We start from the raw sequence: 14,908 nt of genomic DNA, 5'->3' as shown, positions 1-14,908 counted from the left end.
TCAATTTATCACAAAATCTAATAAATTCTCTGTGATCTCCCCTACTGACTTGGTCTGTGTGGTATTGAACAACTTGGCAGGAATTAACTTATCTCAACGTAGCTGCGGAGGAATGTCTGATTGCCTCCAAAAAAAATGAAGTGTGGCCATTTATTCACCAAGATGAGAATTCAGCTTTTGATTCTTGCTGTTATGCAGTTACAGAGATACTGTCAGCCACCTTACCCAAGAGACTATGCTTCATGTATGAGCCCAAATATTGGATGTCAGCAGGCTATTTAAGCAGAGAGAACATTTTCATTGACCGAGTCTTTTCCTTACCTGATGCCTATGCACAGACACTTTACAGCATAAACCACTAAATAGCAATCAGAAGTGAAACCCAAACTAAATTTTCTCTCTTATCTCTAACACAGGTGTGTTGAGGGCAACTATTCTACCTCAGTTGTCGCCTCATCTGTAATCATCTAACTAAGTACTAATCAGGAATCAGTTTGGATTATTTGTAGAATATATTTATCCTACTGTACCTTTTTTCTGTTTAGCAGAATACTCACTCAATTGATCTAGCAAGCATGAATTATTGATGGGTCCAAATTAACGCAATTTATTAACAAATTGACTTTGAAGTTTCTTTTATTTGGAATGGTCCAAGGTCATAATACAGTGAACTGATAAGTTTGAAAGGAGCAGGAGGGAAGGCAAGATAAAATACATATTAGTGGAATGATAATGGCAACTTTGGACTTTTAAACTTGTAAATTTTTGGGAGTACTGACTGAATTCCACTGTTTTGAGAGCCTGGGAAGGAGACAGTTAGCGTAGGACATACGTAATGAGTCTTGATTTCAATGCAGTAACGATCCCTGTCTCTGCTAGGCAGTCCTGCAGCTTGCTGCAGTGTCTAATGTTGTGTAGTTGGAAAGCCTACAAAGAAAAGAGTAGTTGGCTTTGAGAACAACAGTGCAATATGAGCTAAAACTGACCAAACCTTGCAATACTTCAATAAACTGTACCAAAATATGTCCAATGTTCTATAATTTAAGATAATTTAAGATTTTTATAGTGAAAGTTGCAAAGAAATTCCTGGTCTGAAAGGGTTAAGTTACTAAGCAAAAGTGATCCTGTCAATTTTAATTGGCATACATTTATTTTATGGTTTGAAAGTGGTTATTTGTCAAATATTTTATAGCTTTAGCACCTGAAGAGAAAACGTGTGAAGCCACAAAAGGTTAACCTTGAAATAATCTGCTTCCTAAAGGTTGCTTTTTAAAATATTTTCTGACTTTGTAAGGAGTTTAATATGACTAGCTGCAGCAAACAGTTTTCTTCTGTTTGTCACCCTTGACTGCTAGTTGCCAAACTGCTGCACAAAGTGGCTCCTGCATTACTCAAGATTTTTCCAAAAAACAGTTCCACTTTTTAAGGTTTCTTTATGTACTGCTGGTATAAACTGTCAAGGGAGCCCAGTTGCACAGCAGGTTGATGCTCCTGTATAAAATTATTTAGGATGTTAGAACATAAGGTTTTTATCACAATTTCTTGTGCGACTAATTTGTGACTTTGGATATGACATAAAAGAACGGTCTCGGTAGGGGTTAGATACTTGTGAAAAGTGAAGAAGGGAAAAGTCTGAGATTGAATCATTCAATGCCTATCTCCTTTGCCTTCCAGTGGTCAGATTAAGAACAACAGCAACAGAGGTCTGGGTGTAAAATGCCTGCTTCATGTGTTGAGGAAGGCCTTCATGGAGGGGGAGGCGTATGCAAATGTAGCTAGGTGGTGAGAGTCTATAATTCTGAACTTGAAAAAAAAGAATAAAGGGAGCTTAATTTTAAGTTGAAATTACAAAGTAAAGCAAATTAGGTTCCAAAATATTTTTTAAATGCTATAGAGCAGTAAATTAGTTGTACCCAAACAATATCTTTAGCATCATTTTCATTTTCCTGGGCTGTAGCAAAATTCAACTGCAATGTTTAGAGCCAGATTGCCATTACTGGGATAAAGGCAGTTTCCTTCTAGCAAAAAAAAAATTAGTAGAAGGCTGCTCTGACCACTACCCACAACCTTATCTAAACCTCACTGGCAGCTCCCTACTTTTATTGTAATAGTAATTGGGGATAGTTTGGAAGCTTGGCATGAGCGTTTATGAGAATCTGATCAGGTGCTATATAAATGTAAGTTCTTATTATAGCGCGAGTACATACATACCAGCAAAGGTTTCTGCTTCTGTACTCACCAACCTGCTATTTTCTGCCCATGCATTATACTGGACAACAAGTGACTGGGGAGTATAGAAGCAGAAAACATCACCATTGTGCTGTGGTGCAATACAGGTGTATTATGACTGATGCAGTTGGTAAAGCTGAGTTATTTAAAAATCCCAGAGGGAACTTTAAAAACTGTCATAACCTATAATTTTAAGTGTTATGTTTGAGGTGCGACTTTAAATTCAGGAATCAGACCACCAGTTCTCGAGGTTTTACATGAAACTAAATGAAACATTTTATTAATTTACACAGGTTAAAATATATATACACACATGGCTACAAATTACTACTATCATAACTTTTAGCAACATTTCCAAACTAATCTCCATTAAGGCAACAGCAACCCATAGACGTAACCAGACACCAGGCATTTTCACTGTACGAATTCAAAATGAGGTTCTTTTCACTTTGGTTCCTGTGGAGCCGGTTGGACACTTACAGCTGCCTTTTGATCTTACATTGCCTCTGCTCTGCACACCCAAAGGGTTGTCTTGTTATACCTACCACCACTGATTGAATGCAAATTCTCATTGTCTCACCAGCCTCTTTGAACTACACCTTTTAACAATGAAATCCCTTTCATAGTAACAGTTTTATTAGTAATGTAAATATATTGCTTGGTAGCTGCTAGAAGGTGTCCATTTTCACGCTACTTCTTGAATGCTCTATTCAAAAATCATGCATGCTATCTCTCTTACATGTCAAAACTAGTACACATCAAAGCACCCAGGCTAGCTGGCTTTAATCCAATTAAGACACACCCACAGACTAAACCTCTGGGGAGAATTTTCTCCCTGTTGGGCAGGCCAGTCGGGAGCGGGCGCAAGTGGGCGCGGAGCCGATCGTCGCCCGCAATCGGCTGCACGCCGCCATTTAACGTGGGTGGGCCAATTATGGCCCACCCAGCGTGATGTACGGCTAGTAGCTCAGTGTTACCTGTGCAGGCAGGGGAAGGAGGGAGAATCGAGGCCTGCGCTCTTTCGCGCATGCGCGCAGAAGAGTCCAGGAATCTCCCTGAGGCACAGAGCTGCTTCAGGGAGTTTAAGGACATAAAAGCTTTTAAAGAATAAAGTTAACAATTATTTAGACATGTCCCCTCATGTAACAGTGTCACATGAGCTGGGACATGTTTTTATATTCAGGAAAATTTTATCATTAATAAAAGCTTTAGGAAACCTCATCCCACTCGTAGAAGAGGTTTCCTAAAAAACACAAAGGCCGCTTGGGCTCTTTGCTTGCCCGCCAACCTTAATGTTGGACGGGCAGTTTTGATAATTACTTGATTTTTTAATGGCCTTAATAGGCCGTTGACAGTTCGGTGGGCGCGCAGCCGCCTCTGGCGTGTGCCCGCCAAACGTAATATCTAAATGACGTGCGATGATGTCGAGATGCACGTCTGACGTCACTGTGCATCATTTTACATGTTGGTGTGGTGGGCCCACCCCAAATGCCAACGTCAAAATTCTGGTCTCTATTTTAAAAGAAAAACATTTTCTAAAATATTATATACATTAATAGCTTCATGATAGGTGTTATACTGCTGAAGGTGCACTGTACACACCATATGCAGTATAATGCATGTTTACTGTCCAGACTAAGGCTGGGATTTTCCAGCCCTGTCGCGGGTGGGACTCGCCGTGGGCGAGGCGGCGCCCCAGCCAGAAGTCCATTGACTTACGGCAGGACTGGAAGATCCCGGCAGCGGGTGGGTGCGGAAAATCCCACTGTAAGTCTTTTTAGTAAAATGAACATTATTATGATTTAAAACGGAAAAGGATTTTGCAATAAAGTTAAAATTGAAAATAAACGACTATCTCTGTGATTCTAAATATTTGTTGCTAATTTGTTTCTAAACATGTTTATGAAGCTAAGCTTTGGGAGTCTAACAAAACTATGATTTGATGGACAGAATTTTTCGTTCTGCGGGCAGGCACGCCCCCAACCCAAGCGGGAGTGAAATAGTGCACGATGACGTCGGCCGAGCATCCCGACATCATCGCGCACTCTCACAATCTTTTGCTTGGCAGGTGCGTGCAAGAGGTGGCAGCGTGCCCACTGACAATTAAGAGGCCTATTAAAGCCCTTAAGTAATTAATTAAGTTGCATTACTTGCTGCCTGCTTAACCGTTCGGTTGGCGGGCGGGCGAATAGGCCAGGCGGCCTTTGCATTTTTAATGAAACCTCATCCACGGGTGGGATTAGGTTTCCAACCGTTACTAAAAAAATATATGTAATTTTTAACATCCTTTCTTATATGTCCTCTTCATGTGACTGAGTCACATGTGGGGACATGTTTACATCATATGTAAAAATTTTATTTTTCATTTTAAAATCCTTCAGCTCCCTGGGGCAGCTCTGTGCCTTCAGGGAGCTGGCAGTGCGCACTCCCCCACGCAAGACTTCAGCGCTTGCGCTCCTCCCACACCCACCCCAGCAGCGCTGAGCTTCTCAGCATGCCTTTCACACTGCCTGGCCGTTAATTGGCCAGCCAGCCTGAAATCGCGGTCGGGGGCCGATCGCGGGCGGCAGTCTGTTTCCCGGCCGATCGTGGGCCCACCCGTTGCACCCACCCGATAACCCGAAAATCCTGCCCTATTATACCTAGATCAAGAAATATTTTCAAAGAACATAGCTTATGTTGGTTCTCAAATATCGTTGGTCCAGTCATGTTACAATACTATACAACAGTTAGACCACCCGATTCTTGAGTTCTTTACCAATGAAGTTAGTCGTAATTGTGTGGAGTCCTTTTATTTAACTTTTGAAAAGATTATTTCAGATCTCTGCACAATTATAATTCTGATCTTGGCTACATTGTAGCCACTTAAAATTTTCAAAATTATCTTTTACGAAGTTTAAATGAGTAATTGGGTTCTTGTATAGCTTTGTTTTAGGCAGTTTTTAATTCTGGACAACATTAGGCAACAAAAAGAATACTGTCATTTTAATGTTAAAAAATGACTGTCTTTAAAAACAAATGCCCTTAGTATTCAGACCTAAAGAAGCAAAAGATAAGACCTTAAGGTTTGGCATTTGATATTTTAGGTAGCATTGATTTTCTTTGGGACTATTGTGGCTATTTCTCCTGGTACATTATTGCACACACTGCATCAGCTTTCTTGCTACAAGGTTTCTGAATTGAGATGGGCCTGAATTCAGGTAAAATCCTGTACTAATCAGTCATGCTACTTACCATTATTGCCACACATTTATAGACATTATGCATTATCTCATTAAAAGTCTGCCAAACACAAACTGCCAAAAATAAGTCGACTGCAAATGTAATGCAACTTCATTGTAAATCTTAGTAGTTTTCTGAAAAGTCTCAAAAGTTTTTAATTTTTCCCTTTTTTAAAAGAAATGTTTGTTTTTCTTTACACTTCCCAGCGCCAATAGCTGCCGGAACAGGCCCGAATTTCTCCCTCTCAGATTTGGAGGGATCTTCGTATTATAGCATGAGCCCTGGGGCCATGAGGAGGTCTTTGCCCAGCACGTCCTCCAGCAGGTAATTAAAAGATTTATACAGAATCATTAAATAGCCTGTGGGTTTGCGGTTACTAAGAGTTCATTATTGTAAAGTTAAAATAAAATATTTTCCAAGATAAAGCCTCAGATTGTTTGGAATGGGGATGATGCAATAGGTTGTTACAAAATAATTTTAGACAAATGTGTGCAGGAGTTTGTCATTGGAAACTAGACTTAGCCTTTTAAATGACCTGAGGTGATGATGCTACAACTGAATGTTTAAGGCAATATACCATATTGTCAATAAACAGTATCAAATGGAAATTCTGTTTTGCCGCCGGACCTGATAAGACTCTATAATTTGGATGTCTTCTCATTTTTATGTCATGAATTTCTCCACTAACCCCAAAAATACACCCAATAGTGTGCCACATAATGATTTTTGACAGTGGTACTAAAGATGTTGATTTTCAGAATCCAGTTTTACTATAATACTGAATTACATGCCAAATTTAGACTATTATGCAGATTTAATGTGACACAGATCTCTTCAAAGGATGCTTCTTGGGTCTTAGTATGTTAATTCTAGGTTCTTTTTCAACAACCCTCTCATTAACCATGCGTGATGATTCATGGACTCTCAGTACAATGCCATCTTTTGATTGTTAACATTTCATTGAGGTTTGCTTCTGTGAAATATTGGGAACTGTTTTAGAATTTTTCAGAAATTCTTATTAATTATGCTCACTCTGTGTCTCCTTTGTTTGAAGAAAGCCATACAATTTGTTCCAAGAATAAAGCAAGTTAGCATCACAAATGGAAGTATAGACTTAGAGTATCTTTAACACTAAGTGAGAATATGGGCCAGTGAATGAGATTTTGGGCCAGATTTTGATGAGAAAGTAATAGACCTGAACTTCTGTGGAGTGGCAGTTAGTGTTAGATTGCCATTTCGCTCCTAGTTTTCTACCTCAAATTTAGGCAATCCTTTCTCGTCCGACCTTCCGACTCAGGCCGGATGAGAACTATGTAGGACAGTGCACTCCTGAGGCCTTCAGTCGAGGGTTGCACAGTCGGATGTAAGGAAGCCACATCCCCTTTTACGGCACTAGCTGCCGTGAATCAGGTAAGTTTAAAGGTCCAGGTACTTTCAAGCCATGGAAAAGCTAGGTTTGTAAGGTAAGTGGGTAGGATTTGGAGGGGTGGTGTCGGTTGGGTGTGCTGAGGCGGGTCGTCAGTGGAGGAAAGGGTCAGTGCTACAGTCTGTGGGGGTGCTGTCGCAGGGGGTGTAGTCAGTGGTGGGGGGTTGTAGTCGGTTGTGGGGGGTGTGTAGCCGGGGGATCCCTTATGAGTCGGGGTGGGTTTAGGGTCATCGCATGTTGGGGGGTTGGTGTTGTGAGGTAGCCAGGGGTGGGTGGGGGCTAAAGAGGGTTCAGGGGAGTTCCCACGGGGGGTCAAGGTGTGTCTTTGGTGGGGGCGGTTTGTAGTCGTGGTGCGGATGTAGTTGGGGGTCCCATGGGGCATTGGAGGGATGGGGGCTAGTCAACGAGCCCCGTGGTGGGGTCGGTGGAGGTTTGTACTGTAGTCACTAAGAATCTTGAAGTGACTTTAATTCTTCTAACTTCTTCTGGGTAACTATTACTATAAGACAGTCAGAACCATCCAAAGTTTGCGATTTAAGTCACACTTTTGGATGGTTCCCAGTGCAAGGCAATTGCCCATGAGATCTTTGACTTTCCCTGGCAATTGACCTGCAATCCTCATCTGGGAACTTCTGTGGGGGGTTCCCCAGCGCATCTTTGGGGTACCCCCCCAGGTACAGTGCCCCAGATCTTGGAAGTTACAGGCCAATGTCGTATGAGCAACACACATCATGATTAATGTGCAAATTGGCCAGGAACATGTGACAAGGAAGAGCTACACCATGAATTTCAAGTTCCCGGTGATTTGCGCTGCTTTGCTGTTAGCTTTGCGAATATGGTATCTTGCCCTTAACCGCCCTGTGTTTCATGAAGTTGCTCATATGCACATTAATTGCCCATTATACTCACTGCAGAAAGTTTAATTAATTAACATGGTAAGTACCCTATAATAATGTAATAATTGTTAATGACTGCCCTATTGCCCAGAAAGTTAACAATTAAAAATGCAGAGTTTCACTCCTTCAGGTTGTTTTAGATTTTTAAAATGTCGTCTTAAAAGTTTTTTCTTCGTTTTCCTTTGTGTCTGTCTGTTTCCCTCTTAATCCAATCTTTCTTTCCCTCTGATCCAAAAGCGAAATACTGTGGATGCTGGAAATCTGAAATGAAAACAGGAAATGCTGGAAATACTCAGCAGGTCAGGCCCCATCTGTGGAGAGAGAAACAGAGTTAATGTTTCAGGTCAATAACCTTTCATCAGAACTGGAAAAAGTTAAAACAAAATGCCCAAAAATAGATTCAGTAATGAGTGAATTAACATCAGAGCACTTTAGTATCTAGCAACAGAGACCGTTTATGGGGTACATTGAAAAATTACTTCATTAGATGTGTCATTTGAATCGTGAACACTTCCTTAGGAGAAATGGGGAAAATCAACTACTTAAGGAGCCAAGTAGGCCTAAGTGTTCATAGCAATAGAGGAAAATGCTGGTTTGATTTTTTTTTAAAAATTTACATTCTGCTCCAACCCTCATGATTTATTTTGATTTCCTTATGAACCATCCAGTTTTCTATGATCAAGAGGATAATCAGATGATTAATTGACTGGTCTCTGTAAAATAGCCATTCATACATGCATCCAGTTGGCACATCATTCTATGCAGCCATCCCTCTTGGCTCTGTCTGGAGGCCTCAGACTCTGGCACTTTGCACCAAAGACAGGTCCTTTTTTTCACATTTCTTTTGAGGGTGCAACTTTCTCTGAAAGCAACGTTTTTCTCTCCCTGTATTTTCTGGGTCTTTGCAGCATGCATTATTCATGACAAAGAGAACAAGTGCCACATGTCTCTGCTGCTGTTGCACTTGAATACAACCACTAGCATTAAGGGATACACAAAAGCAGCCAGATGTAATGGGCTATCCCCCCCACCCCATCCACTAATCATTCTTTTTGCCAAAAAGATGGTTTGTCCTTCCAGTCAGTAGTTCTCAATATTGAAGTACCTAGAACTCAGCAAATGGGATAAGCTCATGTCCAACATATGGGGGCTAAATTGGCTAGCCCCCAAATACAGGTGCAGGATTGCAATACGCAATTACCCCATGCCCTTTAAGTGTAATGCAGGCAGCACGCCATCTTCATGCGGCCTGCTTATTATAATGATTGCCACATGCAGTCAGTGCTAATCGTGTTGTTTATTGGCTGCATGCATCAGCAGGAGGCCTCATATTGTTACTTCAAGCTAGGCTGATCTGCTTAAAGCTAGCTTGCACCTCTTGAAGGGAAAGTGCATTGTGGCTGCTGGAGGTGCTAAGGTAGTTCAGAATAGTGCTGTGCAACGAACAACAAAGACTGAATACGGAACAGAGAATGCACCAAGATTTGCTGAAGCTGTATCGGAGATCTTGGTGGAGGAGTTGAAAGGGATGAGAGATGACATGTATCCACAGAGGCACAGAAGACCTTTCAGACACATGGTGAGAAGGCAATAGGAGCATTTAACTGTGGAGATCAATGCCAGGAATTTAGTCATGAGGAGCTAGATGCAGTACTGCAAGGTCAGTGAATGCAACTTAAAATGTTATATGCTGTCAGTTGAACCAGTAGCCTCAGCCACTGCTCAAATCACCACACCCTGATCACTCACCTACCAGCAGCCTCTTTCAATCAGCATCCATACATAACATTCAAATGATTGACATCACTTTCACACTCTTAGCAATGCTGTAAACCACACACACACACTTATCTCATGGCTTACACATATTGCCAGTTATTCAGTCATGACAGCCACATTACCCCAACATGTTGCAGGACAATCACTCTCTCTTGCAGAAGGTGGTGCACTGGTGGAAACAACAGGAACTAACTGGAAGGGGGACAGGCATACCTGTCCCCATGGGGCAGACAGTGCTGGCAATTATTGAAAAAGCCATTGCTGAGGCCTTAGCCACCATTGGGGTTTAATCCATTGAAGTTGATGGTGTTCTTATACTTAATCCTTTTTCTCACATCCTCTTGTCCCTCATCGCATAATTTTTGTTGACTGAGAAACTGCAGATGGTGTAAGCATGTACTTCTTACTTTCCCCTTTCCCTCATCACAGTCTTACCCTTGTACCTTTTCCCCTCAGATATCCACAAAGTGCAACCTGGCCAGGGAGTGGAACCTGACCAAGAAGGCAGTGATGATGAACACATAATGATTTCACGCTTGCAGGCACAAGATACTGACAATGCGTGTATCATAGAGGATAGCATAGAGTTGGGAACTGCATTTGATGAGATACTGGGCATTATTCTGGTGCAGCTAAGAACAGGGGACAAGAATAGTACAGATGCAAGCTCACCGGAGGGTGAGGTTGCACACGGGTTCTACTGCATAGGGCTAGATGAGAACTTTGATGGGCCAGATTACAGAAAAGGCTGATCAATATACACAACGAAATTCTTATTTCATTGAGAAGCCTGCAAGAATGCCTGCAGTTAATGTCAGATTATGGAAGAGTCAGTCAGTAGCTTAACACAGAATTTTTCAGGGCTTGAAGCCCATTGTTCCAGCATGGAACTGATAGCCAACTCGTTCAACACACTTGTGGACCCAAGCATGATACAACACTAGTACACGGAACACAGAAATTTAATGTGCAGGTACAGCAAGCAATTAGGAAGGCAAATGGTATATTGGCCTTTATTTCATGGGCTTGGAGTGCACAAATAAGGAAGCCTTACTTCAATTGTACAAGACTTTGGTGGGACCACAGTGTACAGTTTTGGTCTCTGTATTAAGGAAGAATATTCTTCCATTGGGGTTGTGCTGCAAAGGATCACTAGATTAGTATCTGGGATGAGAGCATTTTCCTATGATGAGAGGCTATGTAAATTGGACCTATACTCTGGAGTTTAGAAGAATGAGCTGTGATCTCATTGAAACATGCAAGGTTCTGAAGAGGCTTGACAGGGTAGACACTGAGAGATTGTTTCCACTGACTGGGGAATCTAGAATGGTAAGGTTGGTGTCAAATCAGCATTGCACACTAATTTAGGTCATAATCTGCCTACTCTGAATACTTTGGACATTAAATGTGCACACACTATCCCCTTTACAAAAAAGTGTCCATTATGCTTCACGTTAGAAGTGTGTGCATGCACCTTGGATGGCATTTTGGAACATTAAGGACACTCGTGCCCAAAAGACAAGCACTATCAAGCCCAATTTCTCCACGATTATCTCCTTGAACCATGAATGCATAACACCATCATTGCCTTCTGCTGTTAAATGTGTTACTTAGAATCCAAAATCGGTGCACAAGACTTTGTTTTGAGGTAATTTTGTCTTGATTTGAGCCATTTCAAGTGCAGCAGAATATGTACTTAATTAGAACAACAAATTATCCTTATTACAGTGCTCTGGTTACTAATAAAAAAACGATTAAATGCAGGGGCCTAGATAATAACCCAGTAATTTGTTTGTATCCTTCCTTATTTGCTTTGAAAGTTGTTTGACTCTATATGTGATATAAGGATTTCAAGAATTGTATGATGATTTGAATAAAATGTAGAACAGGAAAAAGCAAAAAGTTGGATTTTTTCCCCTACTGTGGACCATGTGATTTCTAAAGTAGCTTATCTCCAAATATATTTGGTTTAACTTTCCTGCAGCATAATGCATTTGGATTTTATTCTGATGAGCAGTTGACACTGATTTTATACGCTGAAGAGAAAATAACTTTGGTGTCCTTATCCCATCACTTTTTTTTTTGCTAGGCGAAACATGAGCATGATTTTTAGGAAGGAAAATTGATAATGTAATGGCACTATATTGTGATCATGGAGGTTCTAAGTCCAATTCCATACTGTGTGGGAGCAGGCTTCCCCACTTATCCTATCAGCAGCAGAGATTTGGGTTCAGATGGATATAGGGATAGTTTACAAGAGATTAAAATGATGTGGTAACCTGTGCCTGAATGTACTGCTTGTAAGGAAAAACGTGCTTTGTGCATTTCTGTTAGGTCCCAATACTCTAGATTGCTGCAAGCAAACTGACTAATGGTCTAATCTCTTTGGAAAAATGAGCAAGCCGCTTCCCACCTTAAAAAAAAATTAACGTTAAATAAGTGTATCTTCGTCTGTCAACCAAATGGTGTTTACGATTCACTTTCCTCTTGCTCCTTCAAACTTGAATTATGTTTTCTGTTTTTGAAAGAAAATGAGGAATATTTGGCAAACGTGGATGTTCCTGCGTGAAAGGAACAGAAAGTTAGAAAGGATAAAATTGAAAGAATGTTGCCTAATTATTATATCACATTTCTTTAATTCAAAAAGGAGCAAAACCTTAGGATTAAAATGTCAAATAAAAAGTAAAATCAACGAATAGTAGTTTGATAGCTTATTTTTATTATTGGGTCCCTAATTAACTGGAACAGAAATGAGACAAGTTTGTGATAATATTCAAGAAGGTGCACACATGAAGCCTGGCAACAGTGGCCATCTTCCTCAAACAAAAATAATACAGGAATTAACTTTTTCCTTTGGTAAACCCTAATGCTAAGACATTCTGATGTTCTGCCAGTGATGCAGAGTCTTACTGTAAAATCTAGTAAATCTCAGTCAACATACCTTTGCCAGACCAGCTTTCTTGATCTCTTGGAGGAGGTGATAACCCAAGTTGACTATGGTAAACCCTGCAACATTGAGTACTTAGACATCCAGATGGCATTTAATAAGTTCCGCATAAAAGGATCCCAGTTAATTTCAAAACTTTGGGGATTCAAGGTTAAAAATTGGCTGGTGATAAGAAATTGGCTGAATAGTAGTAGTTAGTGAGGTTATTTCAGAACAAGACTGAGTGGGCTGCCCCAACACTCATTTTGAAACCACTACTGTTTCTAATTGATATCTTGCAGTCGGAAACTTGGGCCTGAATTTTTCAGATGGCGGTGTCTTCCTTCCCCCCATGGTGCCCCGCCGACTCCGAGTGCCCTGCAGCCATTTCACACTTGAATGAGCATCATTTGGCTGCAGGCAGGACTTCCAACCCTCATTTGGGAGGATGTCCCACCTTAGAGAGCTTCCAGCCAATCTGATTGGCCAGCAGGCTCTCCAGCCCCTGCAGCGACAAGAGCTGCAGTGGACTGAAGAGAAAGTGCATCAACATGCCTGAGCCTAAGTCCCGGGACTGGAAGACAAGGTTAGTTTAAGGGGTCCCAGGGTACGGAGACTAGGGAAGGACTGGGGGGTACAAAGGGGGCGATCGGGGTGTCAGCAGAGAGGCCAGGGTGGCAGTGGGAGATCCAGTGGCTACTGGACCTTAATGGGGAAGGGCCCGCAGTCAGAAGGGGTATTCTGATGGAGGCACCCTACCCCCTTCCCACCTGAGCTCTAAGCCCATTCTTTTCAGGGCTTCCCCCACACCAGGCAAATCCTAAAAATTAAAGCTGGGTAGGAAACGAAATAAATTGACCAATAATTGGCCACTTCAGGGCCTCAACTGGGGCAAGGGCAGGCTTCCTGTCCAAGGCCTTGCCTGTCCCAGTGTAAAATTGCTGCAATGTTGGGACAGATGGGAACTTGGAGGGCATCCTGTTTGTTAAATTTCGCTTCTCCCCGCCCCCCCACCGGCCTAAATCCCACAGCAGGGGAGCGTGAAATTCAGCCTTCAGTGTAAATTGGTCAAGTTTGCAGCTGGTATCAAATTCAGAGGAGCATTGGAATTGTAAGAGCCCTTAAAATTGAAGAATGGCTTAAATAAATTGGGTGACTAGGCCAAACAATGGCTGGTGAATTAGAATGAGACAATTGATTTTCTTCATCTTTGTGCATTTTAGGATTTTGAGGTCATGAAAAACCAAACAAATCCAAGTACAGCAACATGGAGGAGTCTTTTGTATTTTCCTGTCATCGCCCCAGGATCCACATTTCTCAAACCCAGCACACCCTGAACATATCACAGGAGATGCCTCTTTGGCCCCACTGCTCCACACAAATGGCTACAGGATAACCTGCTAGCAACATTTGTAGCAGGGTTAGCTTTTCCACAGAAGAAAATCTATCCACAACATGAAACTTTCATGCTATTAAATCATTCAAATCTATCACAGGGCACATCTGCTACATCTGGCAGTCTGTAGTTGATCATTGCAGTATACAGAGACACTTCATTTTTCCCAATGGAAAGACAGTTAAGGTAGATGAGACAGTTAAGGTAGATGGGCACAGTTCTTTCACCCAGTGATAGAGATCCCTCGTTTTGTGCATGGCACGTGGCATCAGTGGGAACAAGAGCTCTTTGAATTAAGGGAAGGAATGGCCAGCAACATCATATCTCATGAAAGAATAAAAAGAAAAGCAGAATTTGAATTTATATAACTAAATTACTTATGCAGAGGGCCAAATGGCCTACTTTTGTGCCATTACCACTGAGGATGACCCAAGGCACTTCACAGCCAATTAAGTACTTTTATAATGTAGAGAAAACACAACAATTTGCATACATGATTGAGTAAACAGCTCTGAGATCAATGACCAGATAATCCTGTTAGTGATGTTTGACATGGAATAAATATTGACTAGGAACCAGGAGTGCTTTGTTGCTCTTCAGATAATGCCATAGGATCTTTAAACAGCACCTAAGAGGGCAGACACAACATCTCATCTGAAAGACAACACTTCTGATAGCCAACGTGAAAAAGGGTTTGCACTGAGTTATAATAGTGTGGTCCTATCAGACCACTGAAACATCTTTTCAAATGTCAGTAGCCATTATCCAGGAAGCAATCAAAATGCTGTACTGTGGAGCAATCCACTGTGACTACATTATTTGAAGGGGAACTGGCTCCATTGAGCAAGCTCCTCATAGTCGTGGAGCGCATCAGCCAAGATAACTCAATATCTGTTGCAGTCCCTTAGATCCAACAGCTTTGATATAAATAGTGCGTGCAAAAGGGCAGTGGTTGTGTGCACTGCTTCAGATGGTAACTCTCATAGCATATAGCTTGTCTTTGTACCAAGAGTGATAGGCTTCACATTTCAATA

At 41.5% G+C, this 14,908-nt stretch overlaps 1 protein-coding gene across 16 annotated transcripts in view; it reads left to right on the top strand.

Annotated features, from left to right (window-relative positions):
* Nucleotides 1–14,908, top strand: part of nfia (nuclear factor I/A) — an 801,190-nt gene that overhangs the window by 589,128 nt on the left and 197,154 nt on the right. For all 16 annotated transcript variants that reach the window (XM_078561185.1, XM_078561178.1, XM_078561189.1 and 13 more), the window contains one exon: nt 5,658–5,775. In XM_078561185.1, the coding sequence (XP_078417311.1) occupies nt 5,658–5,775 (118 nt within the window). The remainder of the gene's footprint in view (nt 1–5,657; nt 5,776–14,908) is intronic.

The sequence above is a fragment of the Cetorhinus maximus genome, chromosome 17 (genome assembly GCF_964194155.1).
Source record: "Cetorhinus maximus chromosome 17, sCetMax3.hap1.1, whole genome shotgun sequence".
NCBI lineage: Eukaryota > Metazoa > Chordata > Chondrichthyes > Lamniformes > Cetorhinidae > Cetorhinus > Cetorhinus maximus.
Note: the sequence above shows the minus strand (reverse complement) of the source record. Positions and strands in the feature narration are given on the sequence as shown.